The sequence below is a fragment of the Pan troglodytes genome, chromosome 6 (genome assembly GCF_028858775.2).
Source record: "Pan troglodytes isolate AG18354 chromosome 6, NHGRI_mPanTro3-v2.0_pri, whole genome shotgun sequence".
Taxonomy (NCBI): domain Eukaryota; kingdom Metazoa; phylum Chordata; class Mammalia; order Primates; family Hominidae; genus Pan; species Pan troglodytes.
In genome coordinates this window covers 35,864,252-35,882,245 of record NC_072404.2, presented here as the reverse complement: position 1 = coordinate 35,882,245, position 17,994 = coordinate 35,864,252, and the positions used below count along the sequence as shown (strand labels likewise).

Sequence of the window (17,994 nt, the reverse complement as noted above, 5' to 3'; positions counted from 1 at the left end):
GCAGGCGCCTATAATCCCAGCTACTCAGGAGGCTGAGGCAGAAGAATTGCTTGAACCCAAGAGGTGGAGGTTGCAGTGAGCCAAGATTGCGCCACTGCACTCCAGCCTGGGCAACAAGAGCAAGACTCCGTCTGGAAAAAAAAAAGTAGAAACTTGCTCTCCTACCAATCCCTAATATTTAGCAGATTAAATCAAAGAACTAAATGGAATTTAAAAGAAAAAGACATTAAGTATGAGTGATGACATTTATGAACAGTCTAAAGATGTCCCTTCGGATAATGTAATTTCCTTTGTGTCTAGGTACAGTTAGAGTGAGCTGAAAAGGAATTAGCTATCTGTCAGAAACAGGTACATATGTCCCCTAACCATTCCATCATAACTTAAGTAGTACTAGCCATGTGCCAGGCACAGTGCTATACGCTAGCAATGTGTCATCTCAGCTAATCCTCATAACAACACCATCTCAGTCTCACTGACTAGGAAACAAAAGATCAAGGGGTTAAAGGATTTGTCCAAGGTGACCCAGTTTGTAAACTGAAAGGCAGACCAGAGTCCAATCTGACCATTCCAAGTCCAACATGGTTTCCATGCTCACACCCAGGAAGATGAGAAGGAAGCAGAGGAGCTGCTTGGAGCTGAGTACCCATGCATGCGGCAGGCAGCTGAGCTTAGGAGACTCAGAAGTGGGTCATGATGAAAACACCAAGCTTTTGCCTGTCCAGGAGAGTAAGGCAACATGCCAGGTGATTTACATCCCCTGCCTCATTTAGTCCTTGCAAGAATCTTATGAGCAGGGTTGTGCAATCTCTTTATCTCAGTTTACAGAGGAGAAAGTGAATCCAGAGATGTTAACTAACATGCTCAAAATCCCATGGTGAGGGTGGGGCAGTGCTGGGATTTGACCCGTGGTCTGATTCCAGCCTCCGCTCTGTCTTACATCACAGGACATAGCCACATAGTGGTAAGGCTGTGGGCTTAGAGGCAGCCTGTCTGGGCTCACAGTCCTACCACTCATGTGCTTTCTCACCCACCTTGAGCAAGACAAGCAACATTTCCTCTTCTCACCTATAAATGGGGTTAATAATAGTGTCCACTTCACAGCTACTCTCAGGGTTAAGTGAGAACCTATATGAAGTTTTTCACACAGTGGCTGGTAGTTCATAAGTATTCATAATTATTATTGTTATTTAGGAAAGAAGTAAAAGCTAACAGCCCAGTGTCCTGATGCTGCAGCAGACCAAATAGTTATAACTGAAATTGGACCCCAGTTGGCCCCAGTTTAGGCATGTTTCTCAATTTTCTTCTGTTAACCCCACTGTAAAATAACGTGCCCATATGTTATGCAGAGGAGGAAAGCATTGAGAGAAAATCTGGTAACCTCACCAAAGGCATATCTTGGACTTATTTGAAAACTTATCAGGCTTCTTTTGGTTACAAGTGATAGAATCCTAATTCCAATGAACTTTAAATAAAGTGGGACTTACTGACTTACATAACCAGAAAAAGCAAGCATGGAGGTGGCCCCAGGAATGATTTGATTCAGGACTAAATGTCATATCTCTATCCTCTCTTTCTCTCAATCTCACTTTAACCCTAGGGGAAAGGGATCCTCTCTCCCAGTCTCTAAATACATAGTCCCAGGGAAGTCCCATGATGGGCCTATCCTGGATCATATGCCCACGCTGTGGCCAGAGGCCTGGGGACTGTGACTGGCGGCCCAACCAGAGCTCAGAGTGGAGAAGGCAGTTCATTCAAAGGAATAAGAGTGTGCTCTGAATAAGGGGAGGAGATGAAGGCAGAAAAACAGATGTCCTCTCGAGTATGGAGAATGGGGTCCTATGGCGAGTGTCAGGTGCATCCTAATGCTCAGTTAGCCATTCTTCTGGAATCCTCCAACTGGGATACAGCTGTGGAGCACTGCAGCTGGCTCCGGGGCTCAGGCAAGGAAATGGTAGTGCCACATTCACATACAGACATGATTAGATGAGGGTCTTCTACTTGAAGGTGCCGTGACACACAGTGCAAAGTGGGGAGACTAGGGGCAGCAGTGAATCTTCTGTGAGCGCAGGGACAAGTGGAACAAATAAGAAAAGGCTTATTCCACCAGGTAAACTCCAGGCATGATGGAGCCATACTTCCCTTTCAAACAATAACAACGACTATTATTACCACCGCCATTTTTGTAGCTCTTGCCTGGTGCTAGACACTGTGCACAATTCCCGACTTGATCCTTATAACAATCTTTTGCAATAGTTACTATGACTCCCACTATGAACGAAGGAGTCTTCCAGCTCCACAATCCTGTGATCATCTTTTCATACAAATCAAGTTGAGGATTTGGGATTTTATAAAAGTCTTGTGTAACACACAGAGACAGGGTCCTTAGTTGCTCACATACATGCCACAAGAGAATATAGGGCTCCCACGGGCTTCTATGAACATAAGGCTGAATGGTCCTTAAAACAGACGTGTGTGGAATAAAGTTTACTGCTCCATTCTCTCATCTGCCATCTCTGGATGGCTGGGTTTGATCAGCATAAGCTAATGCTGAACTAATGCTCTATGGCCCAGCAATTTCACTTGGGCAGAGAAAGGATTGACATTTCATTTCCAAACTCACAGAAGCACAAAGAAAGAAATCTTTCAGCTCCTTCGGTGAACTGCAGCCAATTCATGTGCAAAATCCCTATGTTGCTAAGAGTCTTTCTGGCTTCTTGTAAGATGACTGTCAACCACTCCAAATGGCTTTTTTTCCCCTAATTTTCCATTTATTTCAGATGTACTGGGCAAGTCCCTAGGTATCATACTGGCATTCAGTCTTTCCCTTTAGCCCCAAAAGAATGTCCCAATCCTTAATGAGTTGTATAAAATGGAATATTTGGATGAGCAATAGCTTCATGTGGGTAAAGGAATAGCAGCTTATGAGAAAAATTAGCAGCGAAAAAAAAATGTAGGGAGATAAAGCTAGAAATTTTAAAGAACCTTGATAGGAGTTATGAAGCAAATGTCATTATAAGGAGCAGCACCTGCCAGGGGTCCACCACACTCTACAATGATTTTTAACCTTGTTTTTAGAAAAACACCTCCCATCCTCCATTAAAAAATAAAAAGATAGCACAGGCATCAAACAAAAGTCAAGCAATATAGTAAAGTACAAAAAAAAAAAAAGAGTAAAACAAAATCAATACCCACCTAAAAATAATCGTAATCCACTTTAGCTGAATATAATTCTTGATTTGTCTCTACAGAGATAGAGAGATAGAGGAAATATATATTTAGAGATAGGGTCTTGCTGTATTGCCCGGGCTGGAGGGCAGTGGCCTGCAGCCTTGAACTCCTGGGCTCAAGCGATCTTCCCACCTCACTCTCCTGAGTAGTTGGAACTACAGGCATGCACCATCACGCCTGGCTAATTTTTAAAGATTTTTTTGTAGAGAAGGGGTCTTGCTCTGTTGCCCAGGCTGGTCTCAAACTCCTTGGCTGAAGCGATCCTCCTGCCTCGGCCTCCCAAAGCACTGGGATTACAGGTGTGAGCCACCATGCCTGGCTGAGGAATTTTTATAAAAGTAAAATCATATTTATTTTTAATTTATTTCTTATCACATTTATTTTTAAATAAATAGCATTCAGCTAATTGGCTCGTATTTAAGACAAGAAACTAAAGTGAACTGAAACAATACGTATTTCTTTTTAGAAATCTGTTTATTTAAAAGATTACCAAAAAATTTAAGAAATTGTGTTTTTGAAAAAAGTTGAGACAGTATCAAGTCTCTGCTATGAAAATAAGAGGGCATTAGTGCTCTTATATCCTCCCTTCTCCCATTCCCAATTTATTAGCTATCTTAGGGTTTGTAATATTTATAATCTATATCTATACTGTGACTATAATTTCCAGTTTGACCTTGGTTCACCACCAGCTTTTTTTCTACCAGCTCATCCATCATTGAGTTATTTGGTTCATCTTTCCTATCAAATGGTTTCCTTAAGAAGGGCACTCGGGTATTATGTTCTGAGTTCTTACCTGCTTAAGAGAACTTGACATTAGATTTGACGACTTGGTTGGCAATAATACATTTGAGTCATTCTTTTTTCCTACTCAGAACTTCGGAAATACTCCCCCATTGTTTCCCGTCACAGAATCTTGTGGAAAGGAAGTTTGAGGTCCCTTGGTGACTTGCTTTTTCTGCCTGAATGGTCAGGAATTCTTTCTTCATTCTTGAAGTTCAGGATCTTCATCAGGGTATGTTCTGGTGTCAAGTGTTTTCTGTTGGATTTCCTACAACATAGTGCACTCTTTTAATCTAGAGATTCCTTCCTTCATTTCAGGAAAAATCTTCTGTATTTTATCTCCAGATACTTTTTTAGTTCCTTTTTATTTTTGGTCACCAATTATTCTTACGTCAGAATATCTCGATACTCCTACATTTATCCTTTCAGGAATTACTTGAATCCCTGTTTTTAAAATTCTTCATTCACTGCATCATTTCAAGCCTTTTCTTCTGTTATCAATTCCATTTTCAACCATGTTTTTTGCTATTTCGAATATATTTATTTGTTCTATATTATTTTAGGGAAGTTTTCTTATCTCTGCCATCTGCCTTTTTATCTCATTCCGTTGTTTCACTGGCTCCTGAGTGCTTGTTTTATTGAGTTCATGTTTTCTAAGTTCTCTGAGAGCACAACACACCTGTGGGAACTTTTGTTTCTTGGACTAGCTTTTTTTCCATATTGGTTTCACCTGTTTCCCACTCCACCCCCATCCCCTTTCTGGCTGTAGCATACTCACACAGTTGCCAGGCCATCTTCCTTACATTTGCTCATGTTTAAGGTGAGCAGCTCTGTTCAGACCAGGTATTTGCTTTCATACAGTATCAGTGTATTCTCCTTGACATATTTCCCATCTTGTTTGGCATCTATTTCGCTTCCCCTATAGGGTTGTGTTCTGTGTACTTTCCCAATGGATGACACTGAAAATATTTAAGCATCAACATGTCACAGACATTGAGCAGACAGAACAGAGGTTGGTCATAGCTCTGGGCCACATGTTACTCCTATAGTTGCTGGTCTGTGGGGGCAGTCTGGAGTGGGGGGGGGGCTTCTTGTGAGAGGGGCTGGGGTGGCCAGAACAGCATGAGACACTTGGATAAGTGATTCTTTCCATCGTGGTGTGGAAGTATTTTGATATTTTAATAACCAGCACAGCCACATTAGTGTGTACCAGCCAAATATGAGCCCAGCCTGTTCGTGTCTTTGTGTCTGTATGGAGGAGGAAGGAGCTGTGTATAGAGGCTTTTACTAGAGGACTGGACTCTGCTCTGTCTTCTGATACTTGCGTTAAGTCCTGCACCACAGTGAATTCTGAATGGAGAGGAGACATATCTACTGTATGTACGGGGGACACAGCCTTTGGAATGTGGGTTTGTCTCTTAATTCAGGGATGAGCTAGTTCCAGTCCTCTGTTTCACCCATCTCTCCCCAGCAAACTCCATCCCACAACCCACCCCCACCCCACCCTACAACACCCCCACTCAAAATAAGGAAGAGATAAAGATACTCATCCTGCCCCTATTCACCAATTAACTTCTTTCCAAAACCCTAAATTTCAATGAGTGTTCTGCATCTTGCCAATCCCCTCTAGTGGGTGGGATTAGGAGCTCTTCTTTCTTACCAGAAAAATCTGGTCTTTTTGTTTGACTATCATCTTTTGAAGTTTAAGACACAAAAACAAGGTTGGGCTCCTTCCATTGCCTGGGTGCTAGTGAATTTTTTTTAACTGAGTTTTACTTTTTGAATTTTTATTTATTCTGGTTGTTCTTTATGTTCAGCTTTAGGGGATGAAGGGGCTGTGATCTGGCCATATTTATCCTAAAAGATTCCACATTACAATTTTAAAGGACTAAACCAGCAGCTCTGGGGGTTCTCACTCTGGGCTGCAAATTAGAATCACTGGGGAGATTTTAACATCAGTGACAGGCCACATTCCTAAGCCTGATTTTAGTGGTCTGGGAGATGCCCAGATATAAGTGATATATATATTTTTTCTTATTTGCTTGTTTTTTGAGTCCTTCCCGTGATTCTAATGCACAAACAGGGTGAGAACCATGAGCTGGACCTTGCATTCTAATCGTTCATAATTTGATATATATAAGCACCTATAAAATACAAACATTTTGCATGTGCATTAGCAAAGACAAAATATAAAAAAACACATAAATTATTTATAGTCTGAGTGGTCAGGCACTCAAAAAGTATTTCCTGAGCAGCCAAGGGAGCAGGAGGGAATAGAAGTGTATGGTTTTGCTTCAAAAATATTTTTATCTAGCTGGCTAACAGAACTAACACATCTGGAAGAACCACAAAGCACATTGGTGGTGACGCCCAACTCCTAGGACAGTTTTGGAATTCTACCACGGACAAGGAAGGCACTGTCAGGTGCGGGGCACATTGACAGGAAAGTAAAGTTCATGATTTAATGAGAGAGGTGGCTACACCAATAACCAGAACCTAACACCAAAGAATTAGTCCAGTTACCTTGGAGTCACACTTCCAATCCCTAAGTTGTAATTCATAAAGTATCATTTAGAAATGCAGGGAATGTTTAGAGGTAAAATCCATAGCAGAGATGTATTGAGTCTGGGAAGATTTTGAGGGGCTTCCAGGAATAAGGATGAGAAAAGGGCATACCAAGTTTGTGAAGGGACTTAAAGCCTGGCATAGAGTCACAGGGAGCATTTTCAGGTTTGGAAGGCCATGACAGGTTGAAGGGCAGAGAATTCAGAGATCAAGCATAGCTGTGCACAGCACTGGGAGTATGGAGGCTGAGGCAGGCCTTGCTGACACAGCAGGTATAGAGAGGAAGTGAGAAAAGAGTTCAGAGTGTCTGAATTTCTTGCCTGAGAGACTAGAACAATGGTGACTCAACTGACTTGGATGGAAAAGCTGTAGGTGCAACCAAGTTTGGCTTTGGGGTTTCAGGTGAAGGTAGGGTCTCTAAGGGATGGTCAGGAGGCAGGTGGGTCTGGATTGGAGCTCTGAGACCGCAGCCTAGATGAGTGACCTTTGCCTGAAGTATAATTGAAGGGTTATCCGCAGGGAGGAGAGCAGAGAGCCAGGTCTAAATTAAGAACAAGGTGGAGAATCATCACGTCTCCCCCAGTAACCACAGAACTCTGGGGAAGAGGGTTGGTCACTGAAGCACAATTATCAAGGGAAGGGGAGGATGAGGGAATTCACTGTCTAAGGTGATCTCATAAAAGACTCTGAAGCAGAATTTGACTTCACAATATCTAAAAACCTTTCCAACAAGCTGGACTCTCAAGCCAAAGCAAAAGGTCCTAAAACTGGCCATACACAAGTGTCAGCAAAGATGCGACAACTTTGTTCTCTGAGGACAATGCATTCACACAGCAAATCATCCCAAACGTGATCTGTGTCCTCAGTGCTGATGTCAGACCATCATCGTTCATCAATTCTCCATCAACCCGAACCACACTGCTCCAAAGGTGGTTATCTCCATTTTGTGCCTCTGGAGAGGATGACAATAATAATGACAGTGGCAGGATGTGTGTGTCAATCCATGTGGACACACACAGGACATGTGCTCATATCATAAAAGAGCAGCTCTTCTAACCTACCAACAAGAGTGAAAGAAAAAAATAAAAATACCAACTCTAGGGTCATTCTATTCCTTCTTGCTCTTTCAGTTTCTCTACTGCAGCACAGATGAGCACAGATCTTCCAGGTGTGTCCAGGTTATCATAGAGTGATGGTAGAACAGAAAATGCACCAGTACCTGCAGATTCTGGAGTAATAGCAAGTGGCATGCACAGCCACACTCTGTTCTCCTTTGCTGGACCCTCATGACCACAAGGCAGCTGTACTCCTCTACCCACTGGAAGTTGGGACAGACATCCAAACACATTCTTTTTCTGAAACCAGCTCTGTTCACCCTCTGGACAGCAGTCCAAGCACCCCAAAGGGTACAGCTGAAGAACAGAAATGAACTCCCTTCATATACCTCCCATCTCAGCACACTCCTCCACCTAGGCACAGAGAGGCCAGAGGTAGATAGCTGGTCCTTACACAGCCTGCTCCAGCGGTATTGATGTTTTAGATTTATAAGAAGCCATTATGAGAAAGATCTTGGGGATCAGTGGGGTACTGCTCACAACTTAGAATAAGCAGAGCCCATACAGACTGACTTCAGGTCTGAAAGGCACTTCCTTTCTTACCCAGTGAGGCAGATGGTGGTGGTGATTCCTCAACATATCTCATTTGGGTTTTGCTTAAGATTTGCCTATATTCAGTGTGGAACAATGACAGATAAGCTCGTCACAGTGATTGTTTGAAGGGATAGTGGCCCATTAAAATTAGTGCAAGTAAAAAGGTCAAGGCAGTGTATTGTAAAGGTACAGGTTTCTCAAGAAGAGGAACTTTAGGGCAAGGAACAAGGGCCTCCAGACAGCTGGAACTAGGAAAGGGAAGCCAGCCTTCAAGGAAACTTTGCTGGTGTCCCTGGCTACTACATGATTCTGCATCAGTGCTTCTCAGTGTGCCTACACCATCCTTCCTCTCCACCAGCTTCTTCTTCTTCCTTCTCTTGCACATGGCACAACATAGCCACCCCAGTCCCAACTCTACTTGACCCTTTTGCTCAAGCACCTACCACTCAACACTCCTGTTTCTCTCTTCTTTCAATCCCTCCCACTCTCAATTCTAACGGACTTAGCTGTTGTGTTTAAAGAGGTGGCTGGAGAGGGCTCAAGTGGGCAATAGTGGGAAGATTCCCTGAGAAGTGGGTGGACAGGACAGCTCTCCAATGCCAGTCATACATATCCGTAGGTATCCTAATATGCACAAACAAGTGTGTGAGAGGCAAAACCTGACAGGTTCAACACTACTTTGACATCAAGTGATTTAGACAAAAAAGCATCTGCTACAGATGTCATCTAATTAAGCACACAGCCATTGAAACATTAGGCTTAGCAAATTAATCTACTAATTGTTCTACATCTAGTGTCTCTGAAAACAGAATTAAACCAAGCCAAAGAACATAGCTACCTCTGAAAGGAGCGAGCCTTTCTCGAATGCTTAAAACACCCAGGGCAAGGCCATTCCAGAGGCTGTCTGATGCTTCAAAATGATCTTCTGTTTAGGTTTTAAACAGTTTCATAAAAATTTTGGAGCTTGGGGCTGGGCACAGTGGCTCAAGTTGTAATCCCAACACTTTGAGAGGCTGAGGTGGGCAGATCACTTGAGGCCAGAAGTTCGAGACCAGCCTGGGCAACATGGTGAAACCCCATCTCTACTAAAATTAAAAGTCAGACATGGTAGCACACACCTGTAATCCCAGCTACTCAGGAGGCTGAGGCATGAGAATCCCTTGAACCCAGGAAGTGGAGGTCACAGCGAGCTGAGATTGTGCCATTGCACTCCAGCCTGGGCAACAGAGCAAGACTGCCTCAAAAAAAAAAAAAAAAAAAAGAAAAAAGAAAAAGAAAAAAGATTTTGGAGTTTGGTTGCCTGGGTTTGTAGCCTGGCTCTATTCCTCCTAGCTGTGGGATCTTAGGCAAGGGGCTTCCTCAATATATGCCTCAGTTTTCCCAGCTGTAACCTGAGGATAACAACAGTACCTGCCCCATGGAGTTATTAGGAGGATGAAATGTGCTTATATTTGTAAACGGCTTAGATTGATGCCCAGCAAGTCATGTGTGTTCCATAAATGAGACTTTTTATTGACATATTCAATTAGGCAGAAAACCACACAAAAACCTTTAAGAACTTAATACTTTAAAAATAAGTTTATTATAACTAACGAATATAAAATCTGACAGATATTTTCAAACATTTTTGCAAAAAAAGTAAAACCCTCCCCTGTCACCCCTCCCCACAAGATAGAGAATAAGGACTTGGACAGAGAAACAATACAAATCTAAACATGAAACTGTCGCTCATCGGTTGGTCCCAAGAGGCTCCAACATATTATATTCTAAGTAAAGGTCCATTAAATTAAGAAGTTAACAAGCCACTTGACACTTTTATAGTTTAACTTGCCTTCTACTCTGATTATGATGCTCATTCAAAATGCTGAGAGACAAGAACAGGTAACATTAACACTGCACGTGACAGATATTCAAAGTGCATAAATCTATGAAACCACAAACATTCATAAGAATACTAGGCATGGAATTAAACAGTGACTTAAAAATTAATCCAAGGAAATCTATGTACATTTTAGCCTTTGGCATCTGGTCTATCATGTTTCTTCTTTATGTAGACATTAATTTGTTAAATCTATTAACCAGATTAAATTTATCTGAACACATTTCTCATCTGACACAGATTGTCCACAGCCAATTTCACATGAGGTAGTTGGGCTGTTTAATGACATTCTAGTGAAATTCTCATGATACATGGGAATTATACATTAAACATGCCATGGAACTGGCTCATAGCCTTCTAGGAAACAACAGAAGTACTTCTAGAGCATCCTTCCTATCAACACTGACTCCATATACACCTATAAACAGACACGCATACACAGGAGTCTGTGTGGGTAAGAGCGACTTTGTAAGGGGTATCAACCATCCCAGGGTGGTTTCTGTTTGTAAGGTACAGGGAGGAAATACTGACCACACTTTAAATATATGAACTATTTAGAACAAGCAGGATATTATTCTTACATTCTCACATAGCTTAGCTGAAAACATTTGTTCACTCTGGAACAGAAGTGATTAATACAGGAAACAAAGAATTTTGAAGACTTTTGCATTGCAGAGTAGTGGTATTTTTTTCCTTTTAATTAAAGGCTATATAAAAACAGCAGAGAAGAAAGATCAATGCATGCATCAACTGTACCAGAGAGGCACTGTTAATGACTGTTTAATCATGCCCTGGAGTGCCTGAATGCAGCAGTGCAATGAGAAATCATGCAAATAGTCACTGTACACAGGACTATTGACTGTCCGAGACAGGATGGGAATTGGGAACATTTACAGGGAAGGTCTAGTAAACAGTATATTTATGGAATTGTTGAAAGAACTCCTAATGACGTTGTGATACAGATAAACAGTCTTAAAATACCATTAGACAGCTAGTGAATTATTTTTTATGAAATGACTATGAAACCCCTGAGTAAGCAACTGCGGATTACAAAGGGACATACAGAAGTAGAACGTACTTCTAACGAAAGCATTCTATATACAATCCATAAGAATACAAATTTACCATACATAATGAAGTTTGTGTAAGAGACCTTACAAGATCACAAAGAGTATCTGAAGTCAGGCCCTCTAAGACCAAACACATCAGCTCAGCTAACAGAACAATGGCTAAAAATATATTTTACTTATAAATTCTACATCTAAAAATTTTAAAATTTAAAAAAGGTTGATAGATTATCTTAAAAAAAGAAATGAAACATGAGGGAGAGCTGAATACTTGTAAAACCTGTGACTAAAATCAGAAGCAACTGGTTTTAATCAGTGATTCAGAGACGCACCATTATATAACCAAGTTCTTGTAGGACATGGTAGTTTGCTAGGAAAAAAACTTAATTTTCCTCCAGGAAGCTCCCCAAATGCCTCGCATCATCGTCTATTGCTCATGACCCTCTGACTCTATTGCCTTATCTGATATTTCTCCATATGTATGATTTTCACAATCAGATTAAGTTTCCTTAAAAAAAAATCTCTTACTTCGGCTCCTCTTTCCCTCACTTCAAATTTAGTGGAGAAAAATGTACTTTACTTATTTGGTCCCTATCACATATTTTTAATTAAAAACACTTCTGAAAATATAAAGTTAAAAGCATCAACTTTTTGTTAATATATTTGGAAAGTAATAACCAAAAGGAGAAGAGTGCAAATTTTTTCCCGCTGCACTCCTCTAATAATCATCTTTCCTAGGTGCCCCATGTCATGTCATTCACCCGCTTTCCAGCTACAAATGTGAATATGGGCTCCTTCTTAAGAAGCTCTTGCAGTCTGGGGGGTGGGGGAACAGAATCCCCACTGATCGGGCACCCAGCCCTGGGCTAAGGTGGTGCCAGATACTCTACATATGTGCTAGAAGCTGCTCCTGAGAAATGGGGCAGAACAAACATAAGTGGGGGTAGATTTGGTGTGCTGATGGCGGTACTGCTGGCAATTTTCAGTAGCAAAGAAGAGAGAAAAGCAACAACGCTGGACTATGGAGTTCAGAAATCCCTCATCATGGAATATGACATTGGGGGAAGTTTAATAATCAGAATAACATGCAAAAAATGGTAAGAAGGTGCCTCAAGCCACTACTTATACATCCTAATGAGAACTACCCTTCGAAGTCAATGTCTTGGGCCCACAGGCTCAACATTCTGTGAGAGCTCCTCTTCTGGAACTCCCTTCAAAGCTACATCAAGAGCCAATGAGAAGACCATCTTCTCCTCATAGTTACAATTTGGTTTCACTCCCAAAAGGGATCTCCCCAATTTAACATTTTTCACCAGCATTAGCTATAAGGAATCTGACTTGCTTTCAAAAGTCAAGAGACTTGCCATCATTGAAAATATTTTGTTTAATTCAACAAATACACCCTGATCCCTACAAAGTGTAAACACTGGCTTTTACCATAGAGAAAAGTACAGGCACGATGAAATTGTGTGGAAATGTCTCATAAGGGGTTAGCCTAATGTTACTTATTTGTGTCTACAATACCTAGTAGACCAATTTCCTTTTTCTTCCAGTTCTCTCTAAAGGTTACGCTAGAAAAATAATCCTAAAAATGCTTTGAGCGATGAGAACAAAGTGATTACTCTGCCAACAAAATACTAGAGTTTTCTCACCTCCTCTCACAGTAATGGTGAAAGTAAATTTAGTTGTCCCAGAAGTCTTGGAGGGCTATGGAGAGAAAGCTTTAAATATCTTTTCTCATTGCCCTCTTCTTGGAAAGTGATTACACATCAGCGCAAATTATGACTTTAACTAAAACAGAGAGCAAATACTTTAGATGTAGGAGGAAGCTCTGACTATGCCAAGGTTCAGGTTAAGCTGAATTTACTGTTTAGTATTAGGTTCAATTTCTAATTTCTAATATTTTTATTTAAGGATCCTCAGTTCCTTAAGCAAACTTTTACACATCTTAAACAAACTTTTATACATCTTAGGCAAACGTAATATGCTCCAGTGGGGAAAATACCTATTAAAAAATATTACCCTCTTTCTACAGATGTGGAAAAAGGGTAATTGGAAAATGTAACTTATTCAAGCTATTCTGTCTGATCTGGGTTCTCAATGATCTCAGATAATATTAAGCCCCTCATTCCCAGCAAATTAAGTTGTGTACATCTAGTCACTACCTATACAAATGCAAAATGGCCATGCTGAGCAGCTTTCCTTTTGTGTGTATTCAGAGTTGCGGTGGCAAACCTGAGGTATTTTCAGAGTGCTACCTCTCCAAGAGACCACAGAGTTCACCTGAGGTGACAGGGAGCACCAGCAGCTGTTTAGAATGATCACACTGCACAATTCTAACAACCACCTGGTATCATCCCCGCTAAATGGTACAATGCCTAAAACATCTTCATTCAAAGTACAAGCAAAAACTGGCTTTTTCTTTTTCTGTTTTAGGGGGCTATGTCAAGGGCAGGGACTATCCCCGAGTCCTGCCATCATATTCATACTAATCAGAGAAGGAGATCTATACTCACTGCTCATGAGAGTGGGAGGGAAATAACACACACACACCTTGGCAAAATACAAAATAATCAACATCATTTTAATACCCCCCTTCTTTCTCCCTAGCTTTAAAACATGTGATGTTGATTTTTCAAGTTTAAGTATTTTCCAGAAGTCTTTATGTGGGCAAAATACCTAATTAATCTGAGCTAAATAAATGTTCATTTGTTTAAAGACACACAAAGGCAAAACCAATACCCCTCCCTACATAAACTTCTCTGACTAAAGAGAGAATTCTCTCCATCCTAGAGATCTGCAGCAGGAACAGCATCATCTAGAGATGATGCTCTCAACTCAACCAAGCCCCTCAAAGGACCTTCTACCCTGGATAACTACCTCATGCTGGAACTTCCCTTCCTGTTACTAGAAGGAAGTAGCCTCTAATGGGGAAGGTACCCATGGCTTCTCTCCGATGCACACTCGAGGCAGCATGGTCTGAGACTAGGGCCAGGGTTGGAGCATCACACTGTGCAGAAGAATGCCCACTCAACATTGTTTTATGAAACAATGTTTCTTAAGTTTTAAGAAGTTTAAGAAACTGTTTTCTTAAGTCTCATCTTTCAACTATGACACTGTCCCAAAGCTTTTGAGATTGATAAACAGCTGCATTTTGCCTGCTCTGCACTTTTGGTGATTAAACCGAGATTGATTGGTAAGCAGATTCAGAGTCATGGTCCCTGAATGCAATGCAAAGGCCTGCTGGCTGGGTGTCAATGCTGGCTCAATTAAGAATGCTGCTGAATGAACTTGCTCCACTTCTCACTCTCCATTTAGCTATTTTATTTAAATAGCAGCCTCATCCTCTTTGAAAAAATAAAAAAGGACATATCATTTAGTTCTTGAAGAAAACTGGTAATTTTGTAAACTAGAATTTAATCTAGTTGCTCTTCAATACTGTGTGCAGAAGAATCACGTGTAAAGTTTATTGAAATGCAGATTCCTATGTCCCACCACCTAGACTCTGGTTCTTTAGGCCAAAATAAGGCCTGGGAATCTGCTGTTTGAACAAGCACTCCATATGACTTTGATGCAGAGGCAGTCCAGGTCACACTTGGAAATTATCTGGCTCCTCTGCTTAAAAACTATGTGACTGTGAACAGATCCCTCAACTTCTAAACCTTGCTTTTGAAGTGGGGTAATAATCCCTCTGGGTATCATTACTTGTGATGCCCAATTGAGATAATGCATGGGGAACATGCTGGTAAATGGTAGGCAGTTGGGAGGTGTCATCTCAAATGACCTGTCCCACCTCTCTCATATTCTCCCCTCCAACTTGGGGCTAGGGCACACCATTAATCCTCTCAGAGCAACGGTTTCATGCCTGTCAGCAAGGATGGGACTCCTGTCCACGTCTTCTTCGCCTCCCACAATTGCATGGTCATGTGAATGCCCTGAACATCTTTACTACACAGGCCCTTATCACTGACAGAGTTGCAGTGAAGAGGGTCCACTGAAGAACATCTAGGAACAGCAAACTCTACACAGCTTCAACAAAGCAGCTTATACTACCTCCAAATGTCTAGTCTAAGTTGGCTGAAACACTGGCTATGAATTATGGTACTTAATATGGAATTTGCTGATTTTCAGCTTGGGTTTGGGTGGCCCATTAGACTAAAATATAAAAACAATACAATACACAATAACAGCAAATTTGTTTGTTAAATCTGCTCTTATAACTTGCCGTTCAAGTCTACAGCAGCTTATCATTTGGTTTCCAGTAGGCCTGCTGAACTGAAATATATAGCACCTTGATCTTTAAACAAAACACATATGCATTTTAAAAATTATAAAAGCACTGGGTTTTGCCACCTCCTGTCCATCCCCCCAAGTGAAGGGGTTGGAGAGGGTTGAGGCTGTTGCTGGAAATTAAGTAGGGCAACAAAACACTTTAGCACTTATTCCCTGAAGTTAGGAGGTGCTGCCCAGCAGCCATCATACCACCTCATCAGATTCCAGCCCGTGGACCTCATATAAAGTGTCCAGTATGGCCAGCTGCTTCTCCATGGCAGGGAGGTAAAGGCTGAGGTCCCTCTGCATCCCAATACTGAAAGCTTCTTTCTGGTGGTCACCTTCCTTTACGGTTAACGCGGCCACAAAATCTTCATAGGATGGAGCTGCCCTTAAAGCTAACTGCAAAAGAATAACCCATGAGAATCTGCATCAAGTCTGTCTCTCACACACTTATTTTTATGCATGTGCACATGCACACACACATACTTTCACACGTACAAACAGCTGAGAAGAGCAAGAGTAAAGAAATATGACTACCCTTCTAATTTGTGGCTTCTCTAAAATTATGTTTCAAGGGCCAATTCAAATAACTTTAAGGCTAGAAGAAACAAGCATGTACTTGGGCCACCTTAAGGATAAATAATGCTATCACATCAGGGAATGCTGAGACAGAGAGTCTGAGAAAAGCTCCCTTCTGATCCACAGTGTGATCCAGACTATTCCCCTCAAATCCTCAGAATCTATATGCATGTTGCCATCATGGTCTTTATTCCCACATGGCCTGTCTTCCAGGGCATCTCATTCTCTTATTTGTATCTCATCTCTATATATTTCTTTGCGTATCTTCTATTTTTCCCCCATAAGAATAATCTTTCCTTTGCACTCTTGAATGCTTTCTAGAAAGGAAGGGAGCTAACATTTGTTGTTTGCTTGTGCGCTGATGCTTTAACATAGTTTATTCTAGCTGATCTTTATAAGAACCCTGTACAGTTTATATCTCTATTTTATATATAAATGTCATACAGCTAATGAGTGCCAGGGCTAGGATCTGAACTTGGATCATCTCTGTGTTTTTCAACCACACCACCATACTATGCCACTTCCCTAACAGATTTCCTAGGCATCTTATCCTTCTCTTCCTTTGCGGGCCAATATTCCCTAAGCTTGCTAAAATCTGTTTTCTGGCATTCACTAGATCTCAGCAGAGGCTTTTTGAAGAATCTTGAATTATCATTCCACAGTTGCTTTCCTGATCTTCCTTATACTTTGAAAGTCTTTGAGAATCAGATCTCCCCATTTTTGCAGTAAGAGAGTGACTGGCATTATCATGCAGTGGCTAAAGCACAGACTTAGATGAAGAAGACCTGGACTTGAATCTCAGATCTTTCACATACCAGTTTGAGGAATTGATGCAAAGTGCTTAACTTCCTAGAATCTCAGTTTCCTTATCTATAGAAGAAGACTAATACCACTTTCCTTATTTTAAGGATTAATGGGATCTGTAGGAAGTGTTTAGCCCACTGCCTGGCACATGATAAATACTTAAGATAATGGTCAAAGTACAAGGGAGTGGGAAAACTGAAAATGAAGAGAAGGCAGTTATCCAAAAACATAACAAAAGAAAATCTCCCAGAACTGGAGGATAGGAGTCTCCAGATTTAAAGACCTAATCAAGTGCTCAGCATAATGAATGATAAAGACCAAAAGGGCACATCATGAAATTTCAGAATGTGGGGAAAAACAATCTAAAACATCTCGAAAGGGACAAGGAACAGATTATATATAATAGAATAGGATTTCACAATAGTAACAGTAGAAGCTGGAGGACAATAGAGGAATGCCTTCAAAATTTGGAGGGAAAATGTTTATTAACCTAGAATTCTACACTCAGCCATCAGCACTCTAGAAAAAAAAGGGGAGAACCAGTAATAGAGTTCAACTGTCTAGTCTGATTGAAGAGGAAACCAAAAAGGTCAAATGAAGGCTAGTTAGTGACCAAGATGGAGGCAGCCACCTTGCCTGAAATGGCTATCAGCTCAGTAGAGTTTAACTTCTGAAAGATTAAAAGGTCACTATTTGGCTGATAGATAAGTCAAATTCCTTGGATGTAAACAATGTTTCCCTCAGCAACTGAGATTAGTTAACATGAATTTGGCTTTGCAAGTTAGCATGTTAGAAAACTTATAAACCTTCCAAAGTAGGCATGACTTGGTGAGTAATAGGGTGAAAAGGCCAATCTAGCTACAGAATTAACTCCTCTATTGATAAGGCTGTTGCCAAATGCATTACATAATCTATTTTCTTAAAAACCAGCACCTTTATTGGCAATAATATTTAAATATTGGGTATATTACCTCATCACTTTGTGTCTCAGGTTTCTCTGTCTATAAGCAGGGAAAATAATGGAATCTATCTCAGGATTATGAGACTTAGAAATTTATGTATGTCAAGCACTTAAAACAACATCTAGTGCATGTTAAGTGCTCAAAACTGTAAACTGTGGTTGTAGTTCTTAGTATTCGACATAGCAGTTCTACTAGGAATTTATTTT

General features: G+C 40.9%; 1 protein-coding gene across 3 annotated transcripts in view; it reads right to left on the bottom strand.

The window, feature by feature from the left end:
- Nucleotides 1-17,994, bottom strand: part of PLEKHA8 (pleckstrin homology domain containing A8) — a 104,493-nt gene that overhangs the window by 36,079 nt on the left and 50,420 nt on the right. Inside the window, exon 14 of one of the 3 annotated variants that reach the window (NM_001199079.2) lies at nucleotides 9,714-15,842. The exons of the other annotated variants lie outside the window; for them this stretch is intronic. Coding sequence (NP_001186008.1) covers nucleotides 15,645-15,842 — 198 coding nt within the window. The 3' untranslated portion in view covers nucleotides 9,714-15,644. Of the gene's footprint in view, nucleotides 1-9,713; nucleotides 15,843-17,994 lie in introns of those variants that run through there. 3 annotated transcript variants of the gene reach the window in all.